Source organism: Falco peregrinus, chromosome 1 (assembly GCF_023634155.1).
Source record: "Falco peregrinus isolate bFalPer1 chromosome 1, bFalPer1.pri, whole genome shotgun sequence".
Classification (NCBI taxonomy): domain Eukaryota; kingdom Metazoa; phylum Chordata; class Aves; order Falconiformes; family Falconidae; genus Falco; species Falco peregrinus.
Genome location: NC_073721.1, coordinates 58,411,991 through 58,425,695, shown reverse-complemented (window position 1 = coordinate 58,425,695; position 13,705 = coordinate 58,411,991). Strand labels below are relative to the sequence as shown.

Below are 13,705 nucleotides of genomic sequence, written 5' to 3'. Positions count from 1 at the left end.
TCCTGTTGTGGCAAAGTATTATGTGACAATACACTTTGAAGGTGTGATAGCCCCCACGTCTGTAGGGCCTAGATTATGTACACACAGGCAACCTTAGTTTGATATATCTTAATTGTGGTCGATTCTATAGTACTGATTGTCGTCTTTACGTTTTTAATGCAGAGGACTGTCACAAAAAGCATTTCTCATGAGAATTACTTTCCTAGCCTGTATTTGAATAAATTTAACTGGGTTTTTCCTTTTTTCCAGAATGGTGAACATGCATAGAAGATTATCAGAACTGTGTAGAATTTGTGTTTGACTTGAGAGCTTGTAAAGTGTGCTCATCATGGAGAAACAGCAGATTGTCTTGGGTAGCCGGGATGGTGGGACTGTCTCAGGTGCAGCGCCTGCTTTTTTTGTCATCTTGAAACCACAGCAGGGAAACGGAAAAGCTGACCAAGGAATCCTAGTAGCGAACCGTGATGCTTGTGCTCTTGCCAGCAGTGTATCAACCCAAATAAAATCCAAAGTCAGGACCTGCCTCCCAGCTGACTGTGTCTCAGGGGGCATTACTGTCACCCTAGATAACAACAGTATGTGGAATGAATTCTACCATCGCAACACAGAGATGATTCTGACGAAGCAGGGGAGACGCATGTTCCCATACTGCCGATACTGGATTACAGGTCTGGATGCTGGTCAGAAGTACATCCTAGTCATGGACATATCCCCTGTGGACAATCACCGGTACAAATGGAATGGCCGTTGGTGGGAGCCCAGTGGGAAGGCGGAACCGCATGTTCTCGGGCGAGTGTTTATTCATCCAGAATCCCCTTCCACAGGCCAGTACTGGATGCACCAGCCAGTATCCTTCTACAAACTCAAACTTACCAACAATACCCTGGACCAGGAAGGTCATATAATTTTGCATTCTATGCACCGTTACCTGCCACGACTTCACTTGGTGCCTGCAGACAAAGCCACAGAAGTCATTCAGCTCAATGGCCCTGATGTCCATACATTTACCTTTCCACAGACAGAGTTCTTTGCAGTTACAGCCTACCAGAACATCCAGATCACCCAGCTGAAAATAGATTACAATCCTTTTGCTAAAGGATTCAGAGATGATGGGTTGAATGGTCGACCTCAGCGTGATGTGAAACAAAATAGTAACTTAGAATTGGAAGGAGGTGATGTTTTTAGCACAGCTGGCATTCGTGCTCGACCTGCTGAGGTTGATGGGCTAGATTTACATCAGAGAAATTTAGATTCTTCATTCATTGGTCAAAACCCATCAGATACTGATCTGGACAAAGAGTCTTTTAATGCAGAAAGGGACTTCCTGAGTTTCCTGGACACTGACCTGTCTTCGGGTGATACGCCAAAGCTAAAACAAGAAGTCTCGGAAAGGTGGGTTAACATCATATTTTTAGCACAGGTACTGGTTGAGTGGGGTCTTTGGTAAAACATTAAATAACAGGATACTCAGTATACAGAGGCACAGCTAAAGGTTGCCTGATCTGAAATGGCAGAACACTTAGTATTATTAAAAGCTTTTCTTCACATAAACAGTCATCCATCAGTCTGGACTTTAATGTGTTTGAGGAGCGTAAGGGTTAAGTGTCTTTTTTTCTTATGTTGCTTTGTAAAATCCCTTTGTAAAGGAGTGTTGAGGGATTTCTCTTAACTGTCTTAGCATTTTAGAAGGCTACATTTAGTTTTTCAGACTTTTAAACATAGCACATCGCAGTCATCAAAACACTGCTTTTCTTTTTAGGGTTACTGCAGCAACGTGCTGTCTCTATCTTCAGTTTTCATTAGTGGATGGGTGGGGATTTAGGTCAGATATGTGTAGGGATTGCTACAAGGCAGTTGTAACTGGCAGCATGCCACTGTTTTGGCAGTAACTGCTCATGTGAATTCTTTTTATTCCACATAGTAGCATGAGGTAGCCTGCCTAGCGGTAGTCGCCTCATGCGAGGTAAGAGAATCTGTGCCTAGGGAAGTACTTAAAAAACCAAAAACAACAAACTGTTACACTGTTCAGACCTTTATTTACTCTGTGGTTATTTTATGTCTATGTACTTATGTCGTATTGACTCTTTGAACCATTCTATTCGTACCACACAAATGGTAGTGGAGCAATCTAGTGTATATTGAGAGCCTACCCGTAGCGTGGAACCTGCTAACCAGTAAGGTTCATGGTGGTAAAGCAAGCCTGACGAAACCTATTGTTTTACTGCCCTTTCACTTTAATTTCCAAAATGTAAACATTAGAATAGAGCAAATTTGGTGAATAGTTAATGTGTCAAGAGATGCTCAAAATACTTGAAACCTGAAGAATTGATGTAAAAAAAAAAAAAAAAAAAAATCCACAACCAAAAAGAAGTTTCTCTCCTGCCGTGTTTCTTCATGTCTGTCTGGGAATACCAGGCTTAATCTGCCAAACATTTAGTGACAAAAGCAGCCTTATATAGATCAGTACGCCAATAAACTGTTTAACTGCAGGATATCGGTATGATGTTAATGGTGTGATTAGAGGTTGGTTCTTATAGGAAGAAAATTTGTATTTCTGACATAATTACTTTGTTTCAAAGGCTATATTACTATTATTTCAGTGTGTTTTAGAGAGGACAGAGGTTTGCTCGATTTGTTTTTGTTTTTGTTTTTTTATTCTTGTGGAAAACATTTCCTTGTCTTTTGAGTGACTGAAAAAGTTCAGATTACAAAGTTCTCCATACTTTGATACTTAGATTGAGCTTACTTTTAATAATTCTTAAGAGTAGTAGAATTGTTTTGGGATCTAGAGTGCCCTAACCTTTCTTTTCCAGTGTCAGTGTGTTAGGAAGAAGAATGTCTTCTAGACTTCTAATATGCACCGAAAATGTTGTGGCAAATTCTAGGGAAACCCATCTTGAAGACTGAAAGTACACTGATTTCAGAGAGGGTGGTCTTTCTTTAGTTCCTAGGGACACAGCATGGAGAAGTGTTTCGATAACTTTGCATATTGGAAGTAAACCTGTAAAGTTCTGAAAATAATTACTCAAAGGGTCATTTGTTTTCAAAGTAATTATTCCGTTCCCTCCTCCCCCGACTCGGGGTCAGCTACAGTTGAAGAAGTTCAAAATTTCCATCATTGTGTTTGCCTGAAGATGGTAATCAAAGCAAATTATTTGGGGAACTGTTTGCATTTGGACAGCTTGGGTTTTTTGGTTCCCTTTTCTCCCAAGGAACAAAATGCATTTTAGAAGGCTAAATTTAAAACAACTCAAGGACAGAGGTTCTGTAAGAACACATGATGCAGGTTGGCAGGCTTAATTTCTCTTGGTCCAGAGCATGTCAGATGCTTTCCCTGGTTTCACCTCCAAGACAATGTATCTCTGAAACATGCTAAAAGCTGCACAGGCATGGAAAGGCTGTGAAGGGCTTTTTTTCTCTTTGGGCTTGGAAGCATTGATCACTTGATGAGTAAATGTTACCACAGTCCTAGAACTACCCTCACACATTGTTCAGTTTTTCATTTTATGTTTTTGTAATCTATGTGAAAAAGTCAGATTCTGTACTTGAAAGAAAAAAATTGAGCTTGTCCAAGAAATGGCAGAACTGTCTTGGTTTTTTTTTTTTGTTTGTTTGTTTTTTTAATGCTCTGGGGTTTTCCAAAACATTAGTTCTCCTTTTTCCTTCAGATCTGTTCACAATATTTTCATGCTGGATGGTTGAGATCCCTTCATAAATACATTGGTCTTTCAGGGACAGTGTTGAGTGGCATTCTTGTTTATCAAACTAGACACATTAATATTTGCATATTAATGAAGACTGGGCAATTATGTTTTTCTCATAGATAAACTGTTACTAGTAGTTGATAGGCATTGTCTTGCTTTTAGGCAGGGTAGTGATTTCTGCTGAGTTTAGATTTGAGTGACAGTCGGAATCTCTCAGATGACACTTAGTAAAGGAAGTGGAGTTCCTAGTGCTGTTGTGCATCATATTGCCCACCAATGTTCAATTTTTCTGAATGTTTTTGAGAATTGAACTATGTAAAAAGTTGCATATACCTGAGAATAATTATAATCTTGAGTTATTAGCGCACTTGGAGATAAAGGACTATTTTCTTTAGTAGAAACAAGGCAGCATGTTTGGTTTTTTGTTTTGGGTTGTTTTTTTTTTCCCTGTGGCCTGGTAGTATGTTTAACTTCATCAGGGGTATTGTAAAGAGAAGAAATGTTTAATTTGAGTGGACACTTCTATAGCAGTGCTTATGCCTGGGACCACTCAGATGTTGAGGCTGTGGGGGGGAACCATATTGGTTCTTAAGTTAGTTACAGGCTAACGTAGCAGTTTTCCCTTTGGAGGTCTTTTGAATTTCTGGCTTCAAAAATATAAATACTATGGGATTTTTAATGGTCCGGTAGTCTTGTTTTCATAATTTCATTTAGTCTGAGAGTTTACTTTTCTTCCCTCCTTGCCTGCCTTTTGGAAGAGGAAGGCAAATGATCATCCTTCAAACCTCAGCCGCAGATTGCTAGATTAATTCCAAAAGAAATCAGATATTTTTTTTCATGGTATATCTTAAATGATCTACCAAAAAAATAAGAGAGTTCATGTATCTCAGTACTTCCAATAAATGAGCAGTTAAATGGCTTTTAATTTGGTAAAATGCAATAAAGTGGTTTCTTTGCTTTTAGTGTTTTATAGCAAGGATGGCGAACACATTGCTTGAGGTGTAAAGAAGTTTGCTTAAATATGAGCATTGTTCTATATGGGGCAAAGAAAGAGCTAGTTAAGGTGTATTGCACCGTTTTCACCCGATCTCAGGTTAAGCCAAGGATTTTGAGAGGACAAACTTGGATGATTCGTCTTCCCATAGAACACTGGAAGAGAGGTTTCTGTGACTGCTTATGTTGTATGTAACTTCACAAACTAAGGGCCACATGAAGTTGCTTAAGTGCTGTAAAGCAACTTGCTTATGGTTTGAAAAGTTGATAATTGCATTTGAACTTCAAAAAACCGAGAAAAATGCTGTTCAGCATTTTGTGCAAATACTTGATCTTCTCATACGCATGCATCATATGGTCAGTACCTCACTCTTGGTCACCATCTGGCTTATGGTTGCAATATGCAGAGCAGAATAATGTTTGTGTCTAGAAATTTCACTTTTACAGCAGAGCTTCTTTGTTCTGGATAATGTCCAGATCCCTAATGGAAAGGTAATCCTTAGCTTGGGTGTACATCTTGCAACAGGTAAAGGAAAATGGCTGGAGAAATCCAGACTTTACTGGGCTTCCAACTGGAAGCAGTAGAACTCAAATGAGAAATTTCTTCCTGGACAGCAAATTTATTGGATTTTTTTTTGGTCTTTTTATGTTAGAGAATTTTAAGATAGAGGAGCAGATGACTCAGATCTTCTTAATAGCATTTACTTTAACTGTGGATCTGTCATACTGAATCCACCTCTAACTGTAACATGACAGGATTTTGAGTTGCCCATAAGCTACAAGTGGGTTGTCTTAGAATCTCTTTCACAGTAAACTCACTGAAGAATAAAGGCTTTTTAATCTTACGAAGGCTTTTTAATCTTGCATTTGACATTCCTGATTAAATGAAAGCTAGAAACTTTCTAATTGGAAATGCATTGGCCAGAGAAGACTAGATGACAGGACTGGTGTGCCCCTCCCCTGCAGCCTGCTATTCCCTCACAAGGCAGGTTTTTGCTTCAAGCTTAATTCTGGTTACTTAGTGTCCTTCTGAATCACAGCGGGTTTTCTAGATAGGTTCTGTCTTGTTCTTAGAAATGTTATATGTAAATATATAAATCCGTGTTTTGACTGTCTGCTCCCTGTTCTAACACTGCAGTCTTTCTTCATGAGGTGGAGACTCCCAGCTCCATGTTGTGACTCATGTGTCCCAGCTTTTCTCTCTTATGTACGTCCTCAGTCTACACAAGGAAGGAGCAGCCTCTTCCTTCACATCTTCCCCTCCCTCAATCCCAACGGAGGGAGGGGGGTGTTCCAACTGAGCGTAATCATTCCTTAAAGCAGGAGGAGGGAAGGGGAATGGATACTACTAATAATGATGTATACACACACACATGCAATATAATAAATCAATATTCCCTTTATGTGTAATATGTTGTTACTACAATTATATTGTTATATTTGAAATTATGTTAGCATTAACTAATATTAACCAATATTGTTATTTTTAATAACAGGCTAGCAATTTGAATAGCAACATAATTAAAATTATATGTAGTATCCTATAAAATATATATAAAGGGAATAAAGGGAATACTATCTGATATGTTTAGTAAATAAGTTGTGACTATTATTTTCTGAGGTTCGTTGAGGATGAGTTTCTGGTTTTGTATCTTAGCTATTGAGGAGCCAGCTTCTGATGTGCTTAACAAAACTGCTGACTTAATTTTTTGGACTGATGTGGCTGTCCCTCAAAGAAGCCCATCATTGGAGTGTAACTGACTGCACCATTAGTCTTCAGTATCTAATGTGTGGTATGTCAAATTCTGGTTAGGTTACTACTTAGACTTGGAAGATTGAGCGTAATTCAGTAGGATATTAACATTCTGTAAGAGCTGGGACAGCAGCTGAATTTAGGAATTGTCTGTATGTGGCTTTAGGATGAATTAACTAAAAGTTAAACAGTGTAAACTGACGCGCATTAAGTGCTCATTTAGCTTCTTATTTGAAAGTGTAATAGCTTTAGTACGGTGACTTAATGAGATACACAGCAAACTAAGGCCACTTCTGAGCATTTAAAACATGATAGTTTAGCATGGGTTCATGCTGAGCCTCAAATAGGAAAAAGTGCAAATGTCACCCTGATACCACTAGGGAAGGAAATTGTGCTGCTGCGTTCAGATAAGAAGTTGGATTGTTTCTAATGATGGCAGTGTTGGTTTGTTGGGTTTTTTTTGAACACTTCTCAAAATGTAAGCTTGTAAATGACAGCTTATTTAGCAGACTCATGTCTTGGAGTATTCTGGAAGTTTTTTACAATATGTTACCAAGGGTTATGGGAGGTAATGGAATTTTAGTAAAGGAAAAGATTTGATAAAGATCTTGTGTTGTTTTGTTTCCTCCCCCCCCCCAGTCCCATTGCTAGCAGTTACGAAAGCAGTTCCCATGTGGCATCCCCTATGGACCCAAATGGACACTTTAATGTAGTCATTAAAGAAGAACCAGTAGATGAATATGACTATGAGTCAAGTATTTGCACTCAAGGAGTAAGTGTGAAACAGGAAGACACAGACGAAGAGACTGATGAGTATTCCAATACTGATGATGATGATGATCCCATCCTACAAAAACACCTGATGAAATGCAGTGAAGCAGATGAAACTGATGGAGAATTCAGGTCCAGGAAGCGCATGCTAGCCAGTCCATCAGGTGTTGCTAAAGCAAAAATGCTGAAACTGGATAGTGGGAAGATGCCTGTGGTCTATCTGGAACCTTGTGCAGTCACAAAGAGCACAGTAAAGATATCTGAGCTGCCGCAGACCATGCTTTCCTCTTGCAAGAAGGATAAATCCCCTTTTAGTGCGATACTGGATTCCATGCCTGTGTGTTTCGAAAATCACAAAGGCTCTTGCTCAGGCACAGCCACTGTAACTGAGGAGTTAGTTATGAAAAAAGAGTCTCCCAGGAGTAAAATGGCACAGAAATACTCTTCGATCAGAGAGGCCCAGTGGGCTCTATCTAAATCGCCTAATTTTAATCTCAGGGGCTCAGTAAGTTGTCATTTTTCAGCTAAAGAGATCTGTGGAAGAAAAAGGCCTGGCATACTGAAGAATCCTATGTCCCTGAAAGGCTCTGGTAACAATCAAAACACTCTATCATCAGTTACAACTAAAAGGGGAAGGCCACGGAAACTGAAAATCTCTAAGGCTGGTCGTCCACCTAAAGGTATAGGGAAGACTGTGATAACAAGCAAGAACAGCTCTCTGGGGCCTGGGAGTATCCTTCCAGATGTTAAGCCAGACCTTGAAGATGTTGATGGAGTCCTCTTCGTGTCCTTTGCATCAAAGGTAAAACCTGACTGTTGTGAGTAAAATTCAAGACCTTTTATAATGTCTCTTTTTAAAAAAAAGCCCTTTGTACTTACAAGCTGAAGATGCATTTTCTTTTAAACTGAGTTTTGAGATTTGTCACCCCTTTCCAAATCTGTTCTTGTCTGGTCCCTATGTTAATAATAACATGTTCTTAGTACTTAGCAACCTGGGGAGAAGTAGCGGGATCTGAGTTCTGCATGAAGGAGTGCATACTTGTTTATTACAATCTCATGTTTTGAATATTTTGCTGATACTTTGATGTGGCCTAGTTTGCTTTAAGTCAGTGTTTTAAGATATCTTATACTTACTTGAGGCTCATTATGTATGTAGGAAGCTCTTGACATTCACACTGTTGATAGAGCTGGAGGAGAAGAGACGCAGAATCTCCAGGCTCCCTTGTTGACTACAAATGATCCAGGTACATTCTTTGGGTTTTGTAAGTGGCTGTTCCCTGCAATAAGGGGATTTATAAAGACACACTGGGAAATTAATCATTTATGTCAATTTTTTGCATGGTATATATTTTTTTTATATGTGCGCTCTCTCTCTCTCTCTCTCTCTGAGTAGACTGTCAAGCAAGAATACAAGTACTGGAGAAGGAATTGATGGAAGAGCTGAAGACTTTGAGGCATAAGCAAGTAATACATCCTAGCCTTCAGGAAGGTAAGCAGGCGTGTACGTATTGTTGCACCTGGTTGTATATATTATACTTAATCATAGGGAGTTGATCATTTCCTACTGGGTGTAATACTGTGTATGCCCAGTACAGCTGGGATCTGAGTGTGGGTACCAATGCAAGGGTATGAAAGGAAATTTGTGTGATGCTGTCAGTTTCCCTCTTGCCACTTGTGGCAGCGAATCTGTGGCGTATGACCCAGGGTTTTTCCTAGAGGCTTTAAAAGTAGTTTCAGCCTGCCAATGAAGATGTTCTTGTTTTCACATGTTCGTGTTGCAGACTAGGAGAGATGGAGGAGGCAAACAATCCCAAATCTCCCAACAGCACAGCAAGAGGCTGCATGTCATTATATGTCTCTTGCAGAAGATGCTGAGCCTTCAGAGTTTAGGCAGTGCCTGTTTTGTAATGAGCTAATCCTTACAGAGGGCAGATGGAGTTGATTTTACTCCTCCGTAGAAAATGGCCATTTCCTGGTAGTAGAGGAGCTAAAGATCCAGAAGCACTTAAAAGTAAGACTTTATTTGCTATGTTTGAGTCCGTATTTCTTGGAGTCGCTGTAGATCCAGGTTCACTAGCCGCGTAAGAGGCCCAAGCTAGGTACTTGTAGCTTGTGCTCTTTCATTTACACACAGTACGATCTTGAGGTCACGTGGAAGTGAGTCAAGGATCAACACAGCAGAACTTAATGTTGTCTCTACTGATGATGCTGAAAGACTTTTCAGCAGTGGTAGTCCTGAAACTGATGGCATTAACATGGGCACCAAGGCAGATGAAGAAGTTGATCTGAACGAAAGTGCTTCATGCTCCTGAGGTTCTGGCCCTGCATTTTTCAGACATACAGCTGTAATGCTGTAGGGCTTGAGACCCCAGATACTGAGCTTGACTCTGATACTAGTTATTTTGGGTCCTCAGAGACCTTCTACTGTGAAGAACGCACAGGTTTATGCACAGGATATGATGAGAACTAGCCTGTCATTATTTTTTTTGCAGCCATTTAAAGGGATACGTTTGTGTCTTGCTAGTGTTGAGGTGAGACATTCCTGTCTTCAGCCTTTCTAAAGCAATGACAAGAAGGGTATTAGCTCTAAGAGCTCTGTCCTAGATGTGGTGGGGGTGAAACAAAATAATCTGGCTCCAGCCAGTTTGTACCTCGGTGGTATAGCATCAGTGCTGACAGTTGTATCATGGATGCCTGAACACGGTTTTCCCCTCCGTGATCCCAGAAATAGGTGTTCCTGTTTCCTAATGACATCACTGGCCAACCTGCCCTCGCAGGTTCTCTGTGTGTCATCATATTTCAAAAAGGGTGGTAAAATCCCTTTTGTGGTCAGCTGCTGGCAGTGCTAGATACAGTGCTAAGCAGATGTTACAGAAGTGTTAAGGATTTTTAGGATTATATTGTGGCCATCCTAGATGTTACCTTTACCCAACAAAAATATGATAGAATTATGGTATGTTGGCAACCACAACACTAGTGAGGGCTGTTTTACTTGTGAGGTGATCCTGCAAAACCCACGTGCTTTTCCTCCAGCTTCTGAGTGACGGTGAAGTGTGTGGTACCTTCTGAAGGGTGTTGAGCGGTTCATGGATACGACAAAATAGACAAAAGTCAAGCATCAGGCTAAGAAAACGATCTAAAGAATTTTGACTTTCTTGAATGCTTGTGACCATCGTTTCCACTATTGGATGGTAATCTGCTGAGTCTGTTAAATGGTGAAATCGTAATTTGGCAGCAAAGAGAATGACTCTCACCTGTCTGATTTCTAGAGGGAAAAGAAGTTACATGAAGACTTAGCAAGAGCATTATTGCAAATTTGCTCAGGCTGTGAATTACAATAAGTTGTTAGTCTTCAGCTGCTGCATGTGAACTGAAGTCAGTCTTTATTCAGATTACCTTCACCTTCTAAAAAGTTACAGATCTATTGCCTTCCATTGCAGACTTGAGATCAGGGAAGGAGCATGATGATGTTAATGAAGAGAGGGATTGCTGGGGTTTTTCTACCTCCCCCCCCCCCCCCCCCCCCCCCCCCCCCCCCCCCGTGCCAGTGTCATCAGTAAGCCGTGAAGGTGTCCGGGGACTGCCTTTAGGCCAAACGTCAAGGCTGTGTGTTTTTCCAGCCATACTGTTTCTAAGTAGCATCCTGCAGCTAGATGCAGCCTCGTTAGCCTTCTTGATTCTGGTACTTGTTCGCCAAAATTTCTTGGCTACAGTTCATGACTTAATACCTCATAGTCATCTACTACAGTAGAACAGGCGAAGAGACATGCGCCCTTCTGTCTGAAAGGTAGGAAGTGTGTCTTTCTAAATGTGCTTTCAGCCATTTCATAGAAGCTTACTGGCTTTTTTGTCCTTACTGCAGTATGGGAAATGGACATAGCAATTTTGATGTTAACTCGGCCTTTGGTTTTGAACAAGGCAGTTGAGAAGCTTAAGTTTCTTTTTGAGATGCACTGATGATGTGTTGGAGCTGTACCTGAACCCCACAGTTGCTGTTCATTTGCAAAGTTAAGTTGTGAATGTGGTTATCTAGATCTTAGAGGCACCAGGACTGCAGGAAGCAGATGTTTCAGAAGTAAAGGGAATTCAGCTGAAGCATGTTCGAAGGAAAGCTCCTGCTGGAGTACTGCAGTGTTATGGGATGCCTCTTTTATCTGAGCTACTTGGAATTCTTTATCATATTCCTGAAAATCAAAGGCATTGTTGTCATGCATCGTATTTCAGATTTAGCAGCTGCATCTGATGGAGAGGAGAAAGTTCTTAGGGTCCTTCATTTGCCACTGTTTGATTACAGCAACAGAAATTTGGCAATACTCTGGAGATGATAAAATTAATAAAAGTAATATTTCACCTGTTACATATGGCAATGTCTGTACTGACATAATTCTGTTACCATTTGTTCTCTTTACACTGTCTGCATTCCATTCAGTCTTGTGCTTGTTGGAGTCATCCTCTTGGTTTTTGTTGGGGTGTGTTTTTTTACTTCATGATCCTAAACTGAAATAATAGACTTGTGTATGGGTGGTGGTGATCTTATTTTTGTTTGAGTGTTAAAAAAAGCTAGGCTTGGTTTTGGAGATGACAGAATAATTCAAATGGGGTGTCAAGAACAATAAACTGTGTGCTCTTTTCATTTTACTTTAAATAGAGTTTGAAAAGAAATGGATAGCATCTTGACATTTGGTAGTTGACATGTTTTTATACAAAATGCTAGATTGACTTGCTTGCTGCTCATTTTCCCCATGTAGTTTTGAAAATCATATCTCACTAGACTGCTTTTGATAATGGTTGTTTAAACAGATACCATGTCTGCGATTTGTTCCATGTCAGTTGTTTTCAGGCTGCCAGTAATTAGGTCACTGTGTTGCCACTTGGGAACATAAACGTGTGCCACCAACACAAGGTTTCTAGTGTATGTGCAAATACTACTTTATGTTCTGAGCTGTGTCAAGTCATACATTTTCAATTTCAAAACTCAAATATTTAATATATGAATTTCAACAGGAGCGCCATTTATAGATTTCTGTAGCTGAAAACCAAAACAGATGTTCTCAGCTCCAGATTGTGAGCTGAATTTGATTGACAACAGTCATTTTTTACTTCAGTGTAACAATATTTTCTGGAAAAGGTACTAAGTCAAATTCACTAGCTTTTTTTTCTCAGCATTTCTGTATCTGTATTTGCTTTGCGGTGGATAAAGATAGCTTTTGTGATCAAGTAAAGTCTTCCAGTGTGAGTATTTTGGGGGGAGTTGATGAAGGAAGGTGTTACAGACAGCTAAGGATTTTTGGTGGCATCAACAGCACAGAGTGTTTAGTTTCTTTATAGCCATTTGTCCCCTTGCTTAAGAAAATAAAAATAAAAAAAGCAGTTTTTACTGCAAAGTGCCAAGCCCGGAAAAAAAATAATCTACTGAAATCTAGATTGTTTGATGAGCTAGTTCCGAGAGTGCTGTCTGCATACAACTTTATATCATAATTTTTAAGTGCACACAAGCACACTTCTTCAGAACTAAAATGTGGTTTGCTCTTGTCTTATTGCTGGTAGAAACTGAAGCATGTGTGGTATGTCTTGCACAAGAATTGCTTTCAGTAGAGAAGGGGATCAGTAAGTACCACTGGCAGGACTGAGAATTTATGTAGTGATGTGAAAATGTTGGGTAGTCAGGTGAGTTGTGTTCAGGTGGTAACTCTAGCCTTTGGGGATGTAAAAGGTACTAACTTCTTCAAAAAATGAACAAACAAAAACTTGTGAGAATTATTACAATGCTGGTGCTTTAGTTAATAAATTTCTGTGGAGACTTCATTAGTAATAAAAAAAAAAAGAAAATTACTTTTTTTTGTCTCCTTGATTTCCCGTTCCTCAAGACTCTTTTAATTCATACCTGCTGCAAATCCAGTATAAATAACAGTTATAGTCACTAATGCTCTTTGTCATATCTCTTAAAATGGTGAGTAAATGCTAGAAAAGCCTGTATATAACTTAATGGTTTATTTTTTAGTAAATATCTTGACTTTGTTTTTCCTAACATCTTGCTGCATTGGGACATTGATTTGATATTTGCCTCTTGTAGTGGGACTGAAGTTGAATTCTGTGGACCCAACAATGAGCATTGACTTGAAATACTTGGGTGTGCAGCTTCCTCTTTCCTACTCAAACTATGCTTTGTGGAGCTATCCAGGACCCAATCCCAATTCTCCAGGTAGGTAGAATATGGATTTGCTGAAATGTCAAGTACTGTCTTTTCATTAATGATCAGAAGGAGGGAATGGCCATTTAGTTGAAGTTGATACCTTAAAGAGATTAAAGCAGTATTAAAATGACAGAATGTAAGAACTTCCTTAAATCATTACGTGGTTGCTGGCCAAGGAGTCCTGAGTAATTCTGGCCAGATTGTCTTCAGCCTTTCCTTTCTGTGATGGTTGTGATCCAGTAATAGAATCCATTCATTTTTATTTTATACTGGCACGTTTTGTTTCTTGGA

At 39.6% G+C, this 13,705-nt stretch overlaps 1 protein-coding gene across 1 annotated transcript in view; it reads left to right on the top strand.

The window, feature by feature from the left end:
• The window catches only part of MGA (MAX dimerization protein MGA), a 55,563-nt gene that overhangs the window by 3,362 nt on the left and 38,496 nt on the right, over window positions 1–13,705 (top strand). Inside the window, 5 exon segments of the mRNA XM_055813686.1 lie at window positions 250–1,392; window positions 7,090–8,023; window positions 8,378–8,465; window positions 8,615–8,710; window positions 13,295–13,423. Of these exon segments, the coding sequence (XP_055669661.1) occupies window positions 329–1,392; window positions 7,090–8,023; window positions 8,378–8,465; window positions 8,615–8,710; window positions 13,295–13,423 (2,311 nt within the window). The 5' untranslated portion in view covers window positions 250–328.